This window comes from Acipenser ruthenus, chromosome 25 (assembly GCF_902713425.1).
Source record: "Acipenser ruthenus chromosome 25, fAciRut3.2 maternal haplotype, whole genome shotgun sequence".
Classification (NCBI taxonomy): Eukaryota; Metazoa; Chordata; class Actinopteri; order Acipenseriformes; family Acipenseridae; genus Acipenser; species Acipenser ruthenus.
The window spans coordinates 8050593-8067122 of record NC_081213.1 but is presented as its reverse complement, the minus strand read 5'-3'; the positions used below and the strand labels follow the sequence as shown (position 1 = coordinate 8067122).

The window sequence follows — 16530 nt, the reverse complement described above, 5'->3', positions numbered from 1 at the left end:
TACTGTCCATATTCCTGTTATACAATGGTATACAATAGATGTGAACACGTAGGCTTCAATAGCAATCGTTTTTGAATGGTGTGCAATTCTCGCAGACTAGAGTTAATTTCTTACCCGTTAAATGTTTAATATGGAGGTCATGGGGTGCTGCTGGATTGGTGTATTGGCTAAAATTAAGATTGACCTGCATGTAAAAATGCTTAGTCCATTCATTATTTCAGTTGTGTTTCACTAGTTTGTAAGCACATCAGCATTAAATATATGAATTCCAGTTTATACAGTGACAATCTGCTTTTGCGAGACGTACTGTATAACAGAGCAAGTAGCAGTCTGAGATTACACTTGGGTATACGCTGTTTTCTGTGAAAATGCTGTCAGGTCAATATTTAGGTTTTTTTAATGTGTTAGTCAAATAGTAAAATAAGAGGGAGTACTAAATCAGCCCATGTTCCTCCACAGGTGAATATTCGTGACGTGAGATTTATTTATAAATCTGCATTGCAGTGGCATTGTAAAGTGTAATGTTGTGTAGGTTGATTTCTTTAAAAACTTTCTTCTTTCTCTATAACTGTTTTCTAAAGCTAAGGGAAAACAAAGCCACTTTTCAGGAACAGTGGTGTGAAACCTGGTTAGCTACTATTACTTTCTCAAAAAAGTTATCCAAAAGTGAGATGCAAATAAACAGCTGTCAAGGGCATATAGAGGTACTGTAATCACTGCTCTGCATGTATAGACCAAATCAGTGTGACACTCGCTGGTCACACCGGGTTGACACGCCTTTTATCTGCAGTGACAGCCTGGACTCAGTGTGGGAGGATTGTGGCTATGAATGCGGTGTTCAAGTTCATCCCACAGATGCTCGATTGGATTGAGAACCAAGAAAGACGACCGAAATCTGTCACATGAACCCCTAAACCAATCGCAGACAATACCAGCATTGCATTATCTTCTTGAAAGACGTCTAAGTACAAATAGGGGTGTCCAGTACAGACAAGGGGGACGGGGGTGGGTTACAAGAAATGGAGTGGATAGAGGATTTCTGAGAGCAGCCCCCAGGTCAATATTCAATTCTGAAATTCTGAAATTCATCTCCAGTTACTTCCTGGGGGTGTTGGACTGCATCATATTGTGTTCTGGGTTCTGAATAATAACAATATTGTATCATCTATTTTATTAACAGTAAATCCAGCCCTCATTAGCTCTGCTCTTCTCCTGCAGGGATAGTGACCATCTGGAAAGCTTGTCTCTAAACTGAGAGGCAGGGAGGGAATTCAGGTACCAGGCTCCCTGCTTATGGAATCCTCTGCTGAAACGTAGCTGGGTCGCAATTAAAAAAATATTGTTTAACAAGGCATTTTAGTTTTTATTATTATTATTATTATTATTATTATTATTATTATTATTATTATTATTATTATTATATGTACAGGGCTTTTAGGCATTTCAGGCATTTTATAAATTCCTGTTTTACTGTTTTGTATTCTATTATAAACATTAGAAGCCAATCCGATTATCAATATTTTTTCAAGACAGAAATAGTCCATATTAAAAAAAAAAAAAAAAAAGTATTGTAAATACTGACTAATTGGGACCGGAGAGGGCGTCCAATTAATCAAATTGTTTCAATAATGGAATTACAATTGTGAAACAAAACAATTTTAGAAAAATAAATAGCCTGGGCTATACCATGAGATATGGACTGCTAGTTAACCACTCTGAGCTGAAGATGAGTTAGTATAGCACAGCCTGGCCAGAAAACAGTAACATCATTATTTTGTATATATATATATATATCATTTTATAAATAGCTGTCCTCAGAAATAAATTAAACGGCAGCAGCTCTGTGTTGCTAGGCAATGTGAAAACTGCCTAAAAATACCACTTTGAATTGCTGTTGGGTTCTCTGGCAGAAGCAGCAGAACTCAGGAGAGTTCAGTGAGAGTGTTGCTCACTGCGCAGTCCTATCAAACAATTATGTCATTGTATTCCACACATAGCAGCAAGACTACTGTTTTATGTATCCATAGTGTTTGAATGGTGTGACGTCAATGGTTTCATCACAATGGACGAACATTCTTTTGCTGAAGTATGGCATCAATTCAGGCAAGAAAAAAACATCCCTTCTGACAGTTGCATTGTGATGGGCTAGTTGAGTTAATTGCTGCTGCTAATGAGAGGCAATGAGTCTGATGTATTTTTATTTTCATTACAAGAAAGGTTGCACAGATGTTGAAGGTGAGAATAATAATCAAATTAGTCTCACACTGTGACGGGGTACGGCCCCGTCTTTATGATCATGGTTGGGACTGGCAGGGAGGGGGTTAAAATTCCTCCCTGCCAGAAAAACATGTGAGAATGTGGCTGGAGCCCTAATTGACTAATCAGTAATTATTGAATAATTGGGCTCCAGCCACAGGGGATAAAAGCCAGGGGAGAGGCCCTGGCTAGGGGAGAGAGTTGGAGAGTTGTAGAGGAGAGTTCCAGAGGAGAAGGTGTGTTTTGTTTGTGCTGTGATTTTTTGTTCCAGTGAAGGCAACGCCCAGCCTGGAAACCTTTATTTTTGTAAGTTTTTGTTTTGTGTGTTTATTTTATGTTTGAAACCTTTTTGTTTGGCCCTCGTGCTGATTTATTTTGTATTTTTGTTTATTAAAAACTTTATTTTTGAACTTTCAACTGTCTCTGAGTCTCAAACCTCGGTCCATCCTGCCACACACACTTTAAGCTTTCACATTGATCATGCAAAAAGCCCTTGAAGAAACTCTTAATTGTTTTTAGTAGAGAAAATATGTATATGAACCATGCTGAGGTCAAACTTGAAAATAAGAACTGGATGTAATAACAAACAGAAACAACACCAGGACTGGAAACCAAATACTAGGAATAATGCACAGGTTGTACTGGTTTGCGTTCATCAGGAGAGGTATGCCAGTGATGATGAACCCATTTTCATTGAATTAGGTTTATTTTATCCAAAGCTGGTATGATTCACTGTAGCCTAGCAACCACCTAGAGGTTCTCATTGAAGGGCAGTGGTTGGGGAGTAAGAACGTTTCATGGAAGGATCCCCCAAAATGAAGGTGGAGCAACTGTTAAAGCATCCCAGTCATACCAATCAGAGTTCACATCCATGCGATTTTCCTTTTTCGTGTAAACGAAAAATAAAAAAAAAGTTCAAGGATTTCTCCTGGTGAGCTAGTCGTTGTTTCATGATGTGGTTTTCGTTCTTTTATTAGATTTTTATCTAAGAAGTTATCAAGCAACATGAGTGATATAATTGACCTTCCTTTACCTTTTTATGATATTTGCAAATGAATAGTTCTGAATGCCATTGCAAGTATATTGAGTATTGTTGTTTGTTGGACCAGGCACATTGCTTTGAAAACACAAGGTACACATTTTCTGGAATGAAAAAGTTTTCTGATTTGAGTTTAAAGTGATTGTAGCTAACAAAATAATTCCATAAATCTGACCTTTTGTCTAGTTTTGGGGAAAAAAAAACAAAAAAAAAACTTTATTTTAAAACATCTAGTACTACACTTAAATAAATATTTGTAAGCCATGCTTTCAATTAGTTCACTTGCTTAGTCATTTTAACCTGGAGGGTGAAATTGTCGCTACTCCTTCAGTAAAAGTTTCTGCAGCTATAAAGTTTTGAAGCATTTTCCAAATCAAATTCAATATTTAATCAACAGAACTATTTAGATTGCAAATATCATAAAAAGTAAAAAGTAATGTATTTATATCTACTTGCTCTTTAACATAAAGTCATTAAGAAACGTTTTACATCACACTGATGTCATAATGGTTGCTAGGGGTTTTTAAAAGCACATGATTCTGTAGCTTGCATGCAACAGGACTCATCTGCATCTAAAACAACCCTGAAATGTGTGTATCGGGGCGATCCCTTTTGGTCTGTCACTGATAGGAACAAGATGTCTTTTTAAGAACAGCTTCCCCTGTAAAACAATTATAGGGTTTAAGGGAAGATCGATATCGTCTCATCGCTGAAAGGGCAAGGTAAGATTGTTTCTGCAGGATTGTGATCCGAGGGAGCTGTGAAACAGTCTGCTTCTTAGCAGGAAACATATTAGCAGTTATTTGGCTGAATGGGTTTCCCAGCTGTGTATGCCTGTAAATGAGAGCTCTGCATGGGCAACGCACAATGTATCCCTGTGTTCCTACACTGTGCTATGAAGTGACATCATTACAATGCAGTGACATCATTGCTTTGTATAACTGGGTGCATTCGTAAACTCGATCTGACACTCACTGGGCACTCTGTCAAAAAGTTCCAGAGCGAGGATTTCTGTTGGAGTTTACAAATGGCTATTTGGGTTATTAAACAAGGGATGTTTCGTGCTAATATAATGACAGTCAGGGCACAAAAGGCATGCGTCTCAGTTGTGAACGTATAAAATACATCTTTAAATAAGGACAGAAAGCAAAGAGATAATTATCTTTTGATGTTTTTTTTATTACAGTTTTGTGGGCATAACACAGGATATGCTTGAGAAGGATCACAGAACTTCCCTGCCAAGCTTTCTGCCAACTCATTGATCCTGAACCTCTCATGAACAAGAAGCCCAGTACATACAGTAGGAAGGCTATTATTCCCAGCCGGAGGCACAGTGTCTCCACTAGTAAGATTCCTGACCCTAGCAAGAACAGACGCAGCGTTTGCAGTAGTGCGTCTGGTATAATCAGCAGCGCGCCCAGTCCCTCTTTCACTGAGCTTGTTGCCCTTATCAATGACCCTTCTGCTTCTAGGAAAAAAGACCCTCGTGGAAGTAAGCCCTTGAGCCCTGAGGCTGTCCCTCCTAGCCCTGCGACTATGCTCCCTAGACAGTCCCCTGGTCCAAAATCAGCCCCCTCTTTCAATGAGGCTGAGTCTCCTACCCCTGATGCTGTCCCACCTAGTCCTGATGTGGCCCCCCCAAATTCACAGGGGGCTCCTAACCCAGAATCTGTGCCCCCTATCTCAGAATCAGTGACTCCTGGCGCCGGGGCTTCCCCCCTTAGCCCTCAGGCTGAGTTGCCAAGCCTCCTAAACAGTGAAGCTGACCTCCACAGGAATGAGGCTGGCCCTCCTAGTTGTGTGGTTGGCTCCCCACTGTCCCTGTTTATTTCCAACCTGAACCAGGATTTGCCCCGCTCTGCACTGGCCTGCATGCTGAGAGAGGTGCTGTCAGAGCTGGACGTGAGCCTCTCCAGGCAGGACATCGAGGTGGTGAAGCGGCAGAACCGCTTCCTCGCCATCATCCACCTGCAGACGGAGCAGGATTCTCAGACCATACTGCAGAGCCTGGAGAGCGCGTCACACAGGGCCAAGCAGGGCGTCCTGAAGGACTTGGCAGCGTCTGGGAAGAGCCTGACTGTCCGCAGACAAAAGACAGACTCCGAGGTAGGAGTGGCTGTGCCATCAGTACACCAAGCACTCTAACTGTGACACATTAACAAAACCAGTGCGTGCACATTCACAGAGTCCTCATAATCACATTGGTATACAACTGAGTTTAGAAAACTGTAGCCAAATGCAATCTGAAACATCAGCAGGAGGTCAGGATTGTATGATAGAAGTTAATGCAAAAACAAGGCAGTTCTTGTGTTTGCCATGTAGAGTGTCACAAATAGAGGCAGGTTTTGCAAATAAGGATGCCCACTTTTTGAATGGGGACCCTAAACAAATGGAAATACAGACCATTTCAAACTTTGAAAACTCATGGTTTAGCTCATGCTGACAATAAATTATCATATGCTATATTTCACTGTAGAAGGATATAAATTCAGTGCTTTCCAAATAGTAATTTAGGATCCTCATATTGAATCACAGAGAGGCAGGGGGGGTTGCACGAGGCTTATTTATTTATAACTTCTTCAATTTCTCAATTTCAGTACAATGAGTTATTGCTAGGTTTCCAGCAAAGGTAGCTCAGCAATACTTTACAAACAAACATGTTCAAAATCCTAACAAAGCCGCACAATGGCTGTGCGCGATCCTCTGTGGAAAGAGTCGCAGGATTGGAACACTAAATCCTATATGTCTGCTGGGCTTAAAAACTTGATCAGATGCATCATTACTTCCACAATACAGAATGAGGTATCCAGTATAGCTCAGCTCATCCTGGCAATGAACTCTCGATACATTGACGTACAGCCGGGAAGTTTCAAAGCTCACACTAACCTAATCGACCTGGCAGTGAATAAACCCCCTATTGATACTTATAAAATAGAATTAACCAGGACACTAACATTCGCTGACCTCATTAAACTATTCCTTGCCATTTCTTATTCTATACTGTTCTGAACAAACAGTGGCTGTCGTGGTCATCAACCTTTTTCGTCATGCTGACAGTCTTGTATTATAAAGGTATCCAAAATACAAATACAGAGGGTTCTGTTTTAGTCCCTGCAGCGTCCGTCCATCCCTTGCCTACCCCAGAAGAAACTAGTGCTGGGGAGTGGAAGCGACACCCAGGAGTCCCCTTTGGGGGGCAAAGGAGTCATGGGCACCCAATCCGACAGTTCCATCAGCAGGCAGGAGATTTTGGGGAGCGAGAAGCTGTTCTACGGGGCACATGTGGGCAGCGAGACTCGCAATATGGAGTTCAAGCGCGGGGGAGGTACACTAGCCATTACTGGGATATTTCTGTTGATCTAATAGACCTCTTTGGAGTTGCCCATAATGCCTTATGCGTGGTTCTGGTTTGAAATGACACAAGACGCCCTGTTTGAAAGACCCTGCACATAAGATATGATGGGCAACTAAATGGGTGTCGAATGTATGAGGAAAGAACAATACCCAAGATGCATCCTCTAGTTATAGCTGTTATAACTAAATGTTTTTCCTTCTTCGTATTTTAATATAAAGTCACAAGTCTTAGTGGGACTTTGCACAAGCAGTAATCCATTGGCATGTTGTGCTGTGAATGAATGGGAACCTTTGTGAGGAGTGAACTGAGTATAGTTAGGGCTTCTAGTTTTTGGTTTTATTTTCCATCTCTCTCCCTCTCTTTAAACCTTAATTAATAGTTAAGCCTTAACTGAATACCAGATTGTTTAAATTAGCGATGCAATACTAGAAACTAACGCAGTGGAAATTAATACGCTGAATTCGGCGATTAGAGCCAGAACGAAATGCAGGTTCAAATAGAATCAGATGAGATATCAATGCACGTTGTTTGTTAACTCAATCAAGATATGAGGGTAAAAAGAAACAACTTCCTTTGGTAATTAGTGTTTGATTAAGAAAGCGAATGGCTCAAAATATGTTTAAAGGGACATGACATGATTAAAAATAAAACTAGAAGCCCTAGGTATAGTTCACCTCATCATGGCACAGCGCCTCCTGCTGGTCAGCCTGCTGTCTCGCAACGGAGACCAGGCTGAGGATTCATCAGTGGGAATCTCCAACAACAATTCACATTTTTATAGGGTCATCACAAGAATCTCAAAGCAGTTCACACACACAAAAAAGAAAGAACAATTAAACCATTAAATTAAAAACAGTCCAATACAGAATTTGATAATTGTCAAATTTGAAAAAGTCAGAGAAAAAAAAGCTAGAACAATTAAACAACAAAAAGAAATAGAACATTTAAGAGTAAAAAAAAAGGACAAAAAGAAAGTGCAGTTTTGATTGTACAATAGGAAAGGTAAGATAAAAATGGACTTGTTTCTTTTATAGTGCTGTGACTGACACTGTCTTTCTGGTAGGGGAGTACCTGAGGATGGGGTTCCATCACCACCTGCGGAAGTATGCCTGTGCCTTCCTGAACGGGGAGGGGGGCAGCCTGCTGGTGGGAGTGGACAACGACGGGGTGGTGCGCGGGGTGGAGTGTGGTTACCGTGACGAGGACCGGACCAGGCTGCTGGTGGACTCTGCTCTCAAGGGCTTCCGCCCGCAGGTGTTCCCTGAGGCCTACTCCCTCAGCTTCTTGCCCGTGCTGAAGGGAGACTCCACCGGCCTCTTCCTGAAGGTGGTGCGGCTCAGCGTGCACCCCCCGGTCCCACAGAGAGAGCCCGTGCTCTACGAGACAGACCATGGCGAGGTGTACATGCGACGGGACGGCAGCCTGCAGGGGCCCCTCAAAGCGAGTGACATACAGGAGTGGTGCCGCCAGGTGATTATACAACCAGAGAAAACATTCACACACTTGGGGTCCCCACCTAAAACAGAGATACATTTCTTACCTGTTGGGGTGGGAGTTATTTTTTCTTTTTTGTGCCACAGATTCAAAACAGTGTTTTTTTTTTTCTTGTTCCAAACCTGCCGCATGAAAAGCTAAACCTCTGATATTGTTATATTGTCGTCAACATTATGTTTCTCCTGATAGTAGTATCAGGGGAAAACTACATGACTAGCTGCAATAATAAATAACCATTAACAAAATGCAAACGGTCAATATCATCATTGGAATACTAATAAAAATACATTTTTAAATGTAACAAATCTGCTGTATTTGACAGGTTATATTAAACCACACTGTCAGGTTGATTGGTGCTCAATAATTGTGTAGGCAAGGGCAACAGAGGGAGCACTTGGTCTTGTGTTGTGTAATTAACACATATTTAATGTGGTTTTATTCCATTGAATTCATACTAACTTCAAACATGTTAAAGGGAATTACTCCCTTTAATGAAGACTATCGCCCCCTTCTCTTCCATGACCGTGACCCTGCACTCTGCGTTCCTGGTGTCACTGACTCGCCCTGTTCTTTGCTCTCAGAAGTGGAGCAGTGAGGTGGTGAGGCTGCAGAATCACCTCAACTGTCTGCTGCAGGAGGAGAGGGCACTGCAAGACGAACTCAAAGAGCAGAAGAGAGTCCTCGCTGAGCTGCAGTGTGGAGAGAAGACTGGAGAGGAGTGGAGCCAGAAACACAGCCAGGGGGAGACCAGAGAAGAAGCATCACACATGGAACAGCCCACAGTCACATCATCAAAGATCTGCAAGGTCATGTAGCCTGGGCTGGGGAAACCTATACAGATTTCAAATGTATGACATAGAAACTATACATTTTATATAAATGGTTCATATATATATTTATCTTGTTTTATATGCCCCCTGTATGTTTGTTTCAATGTATGGTTACTTAGAAGTCATACAAAGTTGAGATCCATAAAGCAATTGAAAGCTAATATCCACAGTGTAAATCGATCGTAGTACAACAGAAACTCTGCAGCATGTCCCTGGCAATGGAAGTGACATTTCTTAAATAGCAGTCTGCACTTTCAACTCTGATGTGAAATAAAATACATGTATATTTCATGGGACTCAAAGGAGGAATATACCAACAATTCTATAACATTAGCAACAAACAACTTAGTGCAGGAAGGACCAGTTAAAGTAATGTCTTGATTACAGTAGATTTGCTAATCTGATCACTGCTAGTGCAAAGTGACCCATAAACTGAACTAGGGATTGACTACTTAATGTCTGGTGCTGTGTACTGTTGTGTAACACTCTACTAGTACACACTTTAACACACAAAATCTTTACTGTGCTGGGTTCCAAGTGGCTCACCTGGTCACAGCACAGCTGCATGATGTGCAGGGTGAGTCATATTGTCAGGGGAGCGCAGGTTCACGTCCTGGCTGTGCAAAGTCTCCGGTCTTCGCTGGGGATTTCGGTAGAGGCCGTCACATTGTCAGGGACTGTTTCTCCTCATCGCGCTACAGTGCACCCTACTGGCCAGATGCCCAGTGAGCTCAGGCAGAACCTGCAGGGCTGGCCTATGTCCTCCAGAGGGCGGTAGCTCGCTGACATCCGCTGTCGAGTTCCTGGGTGTAGAAGAGGAAGCTGGCTCGTTCGTGGAATCGGAGGACGCCCATTGAACTTCCAGATCTCCTGAGCTGTGTGGGGAATTGCTGTGGTGAGGGGAAAAAATGATTGGACGTTCTAAATTGGGGAGAAAGTTGAGGCTAAAATAATTGGGCACACTAAAAAAAAAAACTGTTACTGCTGCTGCTTTGAAAATGAAGTGTGTGATTAATGGACTACCAGATTCTGAGTTCACTTTTCCAGTTGACTCATCAGTGCGACCCCTAATGTCGCTGTCATAATAGAACACAGGCTGATTGCAGCTGTAGAAACCAAACCTCAAGATCATAATCCAGAGATAAGTGCATGAAACACTTCCAGCATATCTGTTTCATTTGAAGGCCATGGAGCATTTTAATTATGGTACGGGTGACGAGCAGCACTCCCAACTAATCACTATTCTGAACTGATTCTGATCCCAGCGGATTCAGACTAGCGAGACTCTGCTGTAGTTTCTGGCTAATTTAAAACCTTTGAAATCATTTTTGCCTTTGCTTTCGCATCTGCCTATAAACATTGCCTGTGTAAATTTTATTTTATACAAGAACATAACCAAGTAATGCTCTCCTAGAAGAGTCTATTGAGTCAAAACTCTGTAGTTCAGGGGTTCTCTAAGGCATGGTATTGTTTGTTTTGTGACCCGCATATACTTTCACCTATCGAGCTACTTATGAGACTGAACATCCTTTTCAGTCAGTTAAAAAAAACAATGCCTGGTTTTTGTTTTTGGATCACTTGGTAACTGGTAAGATACAGGGGTGATTCTATCATACATAGATGTTTTTTGTTTAACTGGAAGCGAGGCTTCCTCGAAACCCCCCTTTTAGGACTTCTATTTGGACTCTCCCAGCAGGAGGCACAAAAAATTCAAATACACACCGACTCAGCTAATTTCTCAGCAGTATATTTTGATAAGGCCTACTGATGCTTTTTAAGTAGTGTTTCATAATGGATACATTTGTTACCAGAGTTCCTCTGGAAGCTGAACTGAGATGTGTTATAACAGATATGGAAGCAGACTTTATGGCCCTGGTTAGAGGCATGCAAGTTCACATGAGTCATCAGTAAAGGTAATTGTAAACATTTTATTTTGTTTTAACATGTATTACTAACAGCGTCATGTCCACAGCTGTGCAGTGTTTTATTTGTTCTTAAATGATGCATTGAGTATGTAATGTCAAAATATATAGAGCGCTGTGTGGGCTGAAAAGACATTTTCAAAACAGACTTCCACCTGCCACGGCCCCATGTCATGTTTCAGGGCCGCAGATGTGGCTCTTTAAAATTCATGTTTGAGAAACACTTCTCTAGTTTAATAAAACCAGTAGAATCATACACCATAGCATTCTAGGTCCCAAAAGAGTCTGTCAAACAAGGAAATAAATTGTAAATGATGTCCCTCTTATAAATCTCCAGTTCTTCAAGTTGATTTGGTCTGTTGTTGATTTTCATGAGACTGTTAACTAATAGTGTTAACTAGGCAGCAGTGTGGAATAGCGGTTAGGTCTCTGGACACTTGACCGGAGGGTCGTGGGTTCAATCCCAGGTGGGGGACACTGCTGCTGTACCCTTGAGCAAGATACTTTACCTAGATTGCTCCAGTAAAAAGCCAACTGTATAAATGGGTAATTGTATGTAAAAATAATGTGATATCTTGTAACAATTGTAAGTTGCCCTGGATAAGGGTGTCTGCTAAGAAATAATAATAATAGTGTTTTATAAAAGTGAATATGACGGCAAACGGCTTCAAATAGTAAGAGAATATGAACTCATTAGAAATCACAAAAATGAAGACTGAACTACTGCTATTAAACATAAAAAGGGTTGGATTTATGCACAGGATGCACAGTGATTGAATTCTCATATGCAATAAATGATACATTTAAAAGGTATATACTTATAGACATGAACAAAAACAGAATCTCCATCGCTGTCAACCACTGCATATGAATGCTTTGGTATCACTGAAATCCTCATGCGATTACACTAACCAACAAGATTAATACAGGACCCCACATGACTATAAAGACTGTGTTCTTGTATTGTGCCTCAGAGCTAATTCTTTCTTGATCACAAACTGTGCTGTTTCTGGCATGCTAAGGTTTTTCATCACAGGCACTGGAAGACACTGGGACTCATCATAGGCACAAGTTAAAGGGATATTAATCAGAGGCACTTCAATCTATATGATTAGTGTGAGTTTATATGAACTCCACACCTACTCTCTGTATATATACATGGAGAGTAGGTAGGGCTGGCAGTCTAAAAATAACTGGTAAAATTATCGTTCCACACAAAATAAGATAAAGGTCACATTGTCATGATTCAAATGGAATTAAGAAGGATGTTCAGTGTTGACACTTAGGATCTATTTAAAGAAAAATATTTAGAGAAAAATAGCTCAACATTGGAGCAACAGGACCCAGAACCACTCAGAATGACTGCGAACGCCTTCAAATAGTAAGAGAATATTAAAAGTGACATCTGAAGCTACCGGTAAGCATTGGTGGTAAAGTCCACCCAACAATGCAGCAGTTGTACCCTGATGGCGATGACTTTTATCAAGATGATGATGCACCATCCACTGAGCCAGACCTGTGTGTGGGTGATTTGAGGAGCATGACAGGGATTTCAGGCATCGTCCATGGCCGCCACAATCCAAAGATGTCACTGATTGAGCATGCTCGGGATGAACTTGAACGAAGCATTCGTCATCACTGGAGACACCTTCCAGCACCTTGTGGAGTCTATGCCATGTCAAGGCTGATCAGTGCAAACTGTGGCCCAGCCCTATGTTAGGTATAGGGCTTAATAAAGTGACCAGGCAGTGTACAAATGCATAACATATCTAACTTATCAGTAATTTAGTATTATGCACTGGCTAATTAACAATTTACTACTATAATGTTAAGGCAGGCTAAATAACAAGACTTCATTTCTGCAAATCTTCTATTCCGGTCTCTTGTTTTTCTGCTGTTCTGCAGCAGATGGCACCATAGTAGCATTTTTGTCTGACGTTTACTGTTCACACTGTGACCACTAGAATGTCAGCTGACTGAATCATTCAAAACATGACCTTACAGTCATATCACAGTACTTGATTCATCGCTCTAGAAAACAGCAACAATGAATTGGCATATTGCACCACTCTTTGCAAACAGAAAAGTTCCAAAACTAGTAACAAGCAACTCAGTAGTTTAATCAAGCATTAATGTGCATGAATGAAAGTTTAAATGTATATGGAAGTTTAAATGGATTGCTCAGGGTGCTTGATATTTATTTGCTGTTTAAAGTGAGTTCCAATATACTAAAGACCTGTTAGCTTTGAGAGGTCACCTGTGGGATAATGACCCCTCTACTCAGAGTTTTTCAATGAATTTATGTTGCTTTCATGAAAGTTATAGGAGAACCCAGCCATGGACTTTGATAAAGACCCATGTGTGCGTAAAAAATGACCAGGCTATAAACAGAAACAAACAAACAGCACATGAATTCAGTCAGGAAACTCATGCGGTAGATTATTTATTAAAACACAGATTAGACAACACTACTACATTATACATGTTGTACACTTATTTTTTTTACTAACTTCTATTAATGTCATAAGACTTTACTTTTTCAACCTCAGCACAGCTCAGACTCCAGCTTGTCCATCATTTCAATGAAACTACACTTTCAAAATAGCTGTCTAAATAATTTAAAATGCCTTCCTGATCATATCCGGATACTGTACTCTTATTTGATTTAATATTCATCTGCGCCTGCAGCATTTTTAATTGACTGGTCTCTAGTCCCGTTTTTTCTCCCCCAGTGTTTTAATTCCAGCTCAGTCACACATTCTACTGTTGACAGGCCGACGTGACACCTCCTTTGTCAACAAAATTGCCATTTTAAAGGTATGTTGAAAACGTGTATAGGCTATACCTTTAGAGCTTGTTTTGTGTTACTCCCTTGCTAAACAAGTCTGTCACTATGTGGCAAAGTGGTTAACGGTGTGCAGATGCAGGAATGCAGCAGTGTGCAATGAACAGACATTGATAATCCAGGTGTAATGATATTTTATTTATAAATCAAATGGTCTGATGACACAAAACACAGTTAATAATAATGATAACTAGCAATACAGTGGCATGTATTGCTTCATTGTAATCCACGGGTTGGTCCTGAAATAATAACAGTCCCGATCTTTTTACACCCACACGTAACACAAACACAATCACCAGTCCACAGAGCGTGCTCTAGTGCTCGTGGTGCAAATACAGTTTATCGTGAAAAAAAACAAACAAAACACTCACGAGTACAATACAGGTTCTCTTTCCGATTCAGCGTTAAACCATAACAAGGAACAGATCACTTCGCTACGCCCCCTTTTGTACCATCAATCATGACCCCTTGGTTAACGAGTGCAACCGCTACTCCAATCCGCGGCTGCCACGTCGTTTCCCTTCCGGGTCGATGATTTAGTGTACCGTAGCTCCCCCCCCCTTTCTAGATGACCAACTTCCTTCTAACACTGGGAATGAATTGTCTGTCCATCCAGTCCAGGGCACTCTGTTCCCTTTACAAAGCGCCCTTACAGGTCAGGAGGGAGATTTATCACCAAGAATCATTCTGTCTCTGTCACGCAGTAACATCCATCTCTCACCACAGTTGTACATCCAAGATAAGAACTATCACTAAGATGTAAAAGTTATAAAATACATGCAAAAATGTAAGTGTGACATACAGATCATGGAGGGATGTACATACAGATCATGGAGGGATGTACAGACAGACAGCTGGTTCTCCAGGTATACCGCCTCCTCTATATCCTCTTCACAAGAGACTTCATCCCCGGTGGGGGCAGTGGTTAAAGTGAGCCCCTTCCCCCAGTTGAGAAAATCGCTAAGGAGAGCCCCCCAGCTATACAGAACAAGGAGCCAAGGGGAGCTGAAACAATATTACAGGATCATTGAAAGTGCGTGGAGGAACTGCAATGAGGTGCATTCGATTACACAGGAAAACTGTACAGTTCAATTGTCATTGTGAGGGATAATCTTAACTGTTATTAAATAAAACAGGGTGCAAGTAACACACCACCACCAAATCTTCACAAACTGTTTTCTTCTCCCTACCTTATATAAAATATATATAATAGGATGGATTCCTAGATTACTTTGCAAATATAAAACCTTTCAGAAAGACTAAACATTCCTGGTTATCCCAGGTGAAGAACTTAGGACAGTCCACGTGAGCTACATATTGACTTAAAGCTATTCGTACAATTCAAGGAATTCATATTTTAACCGGTTCTTAAGCAGATCAAGAAGAGGCTATTTTCTAGAAATTAAAAATGAACCGCAAGTCCATGCTTCATATTAGAGGGACCAAGACAAGGGAGAGCCTGTGGTGAAAAAATCTAATTCCGGGTCATTCACTTCCCCAGAGTTCCACTTTAACCACTATATGAGGGATAATAACAGAGACCAGGTTTATTAGTTAAATACACCATGCAGGTGTTTCTGTCTCATAGGCAGGAGTAAGAAGACGGCCCGGTGCTTCAGGCTTTATAACCTATTGCCACTTTTTCAAACCTCAGAGCTAGGACAGTCTTCTATAAGTCTAGACAGTCGAAATGCACAGGCCCTTCTAAAAGAGCGTATGGTTGAGTAGATATGAGACACCTGTCTTCTTCCATGTTTAGAGGCACAAAATGTGCCGAAGAACTAAACAGGTGCTGTTTTTATTACAGAGTACTCTATTTTAAATCATGCCTGCCAAATAAACACATCATAATAAGAATAATAACAATGCCTTTCACTAATTCACCCTCCCTCTGTGTTTCATGATGAGGGAGCCACTGTAATCAGTGTTGATTGAACAGTCCGAGTAATTCAGTCAGAAATCAGACTTGTTCATTTCCTTTTGCAGCAGATCGAGATCACACTCAGTTTAATGTGGGACTCTGTCAGCCCCCAGTTAGGATTGCAGGCTGGCAGAACTCCATCTCTACAGCTTGAACTGCAGGTGGAAGTTACCTAAAGAGCATTCAATGCAAAGTCTATTACACTTTATATGTACAATAGATGGTAATAATCACAAATCTAAGAAAGCTGTAAAATGCACATTATAGTGTTCTGCATGCTATAGTGCACTACCATACAATATATGCATAACATTTCAATACTCTGCAGATACTTACATTTAAACATTCCTTTCTAACGCTTTTATTTGAAGTTATATTCAGTGGAAATCAGACTTGAGTGATATGGAGCGTGATAATAAGTGATATTATCTGGAGTTTGCCCCCATTGATTCCCATTGTATTTATTATAAGTGGACAGTGGTTTTAAAAGTAAGGGCAGTTTCCTGCGTGTATAATAAGTAATAATTAATATATTACTTTCTAGACTGCATTGTATTGCATTTGTATTGCTATTGAAAACAGAAACAGTAGTACCCAAATTGATCACTGTATTTCTATTGAACAAATTCTCGACGTTTCCATTTGTCAAATCAATGCCTTATCGTTACTCCAGGTGTAACTCACTCATTTTATATTAAATACTGACAGCTGCTGTAATCAACGGTTAATGTACTCCACAGGGAGTTAGGTGGGTTTTTTTTAAATAAAATATTCTTCGTGTTTGTTTTCAATTTAGTGGGCAAAACATTTTTTTTGTTAGAATTATGATGCATGATTGATCAGTTGTTGATTAATTAAAAGTGTCGAC

The 16530-nt window shown here is 40.6% G+C and overlaps 1 protein-coding gene across 1 annotated transcript; it reads left to right on the top strand.

Annotated features, from left to right (window-relative positions):
- The first annotated feature begins 3966 nt into the window (after positions 1 to 3966).
- On the top strand, positions 3967 to 10022 carry LOC117413587 (schlafen-like protein 1). Its single transcript, XM_059000417.1, has 4 exons — positions 3967 to 5401; positions 6404 to 6620; positions 7714 to 8120; positions 8726 to 10022. Exons 1-4 carry the CDS (start codon positions 4571 to 4573, stop codon positions 8957 to 8959), a joined length of 1689 nt encoding a protein of 562 aa, XP_058856400.1. The 5' UTR covers positions 3967 to 4570; the 3' UTR covers positions 8960 to 10022.
- Positions 10023 to 16530: the final 6508 nt, after the last annotated feature.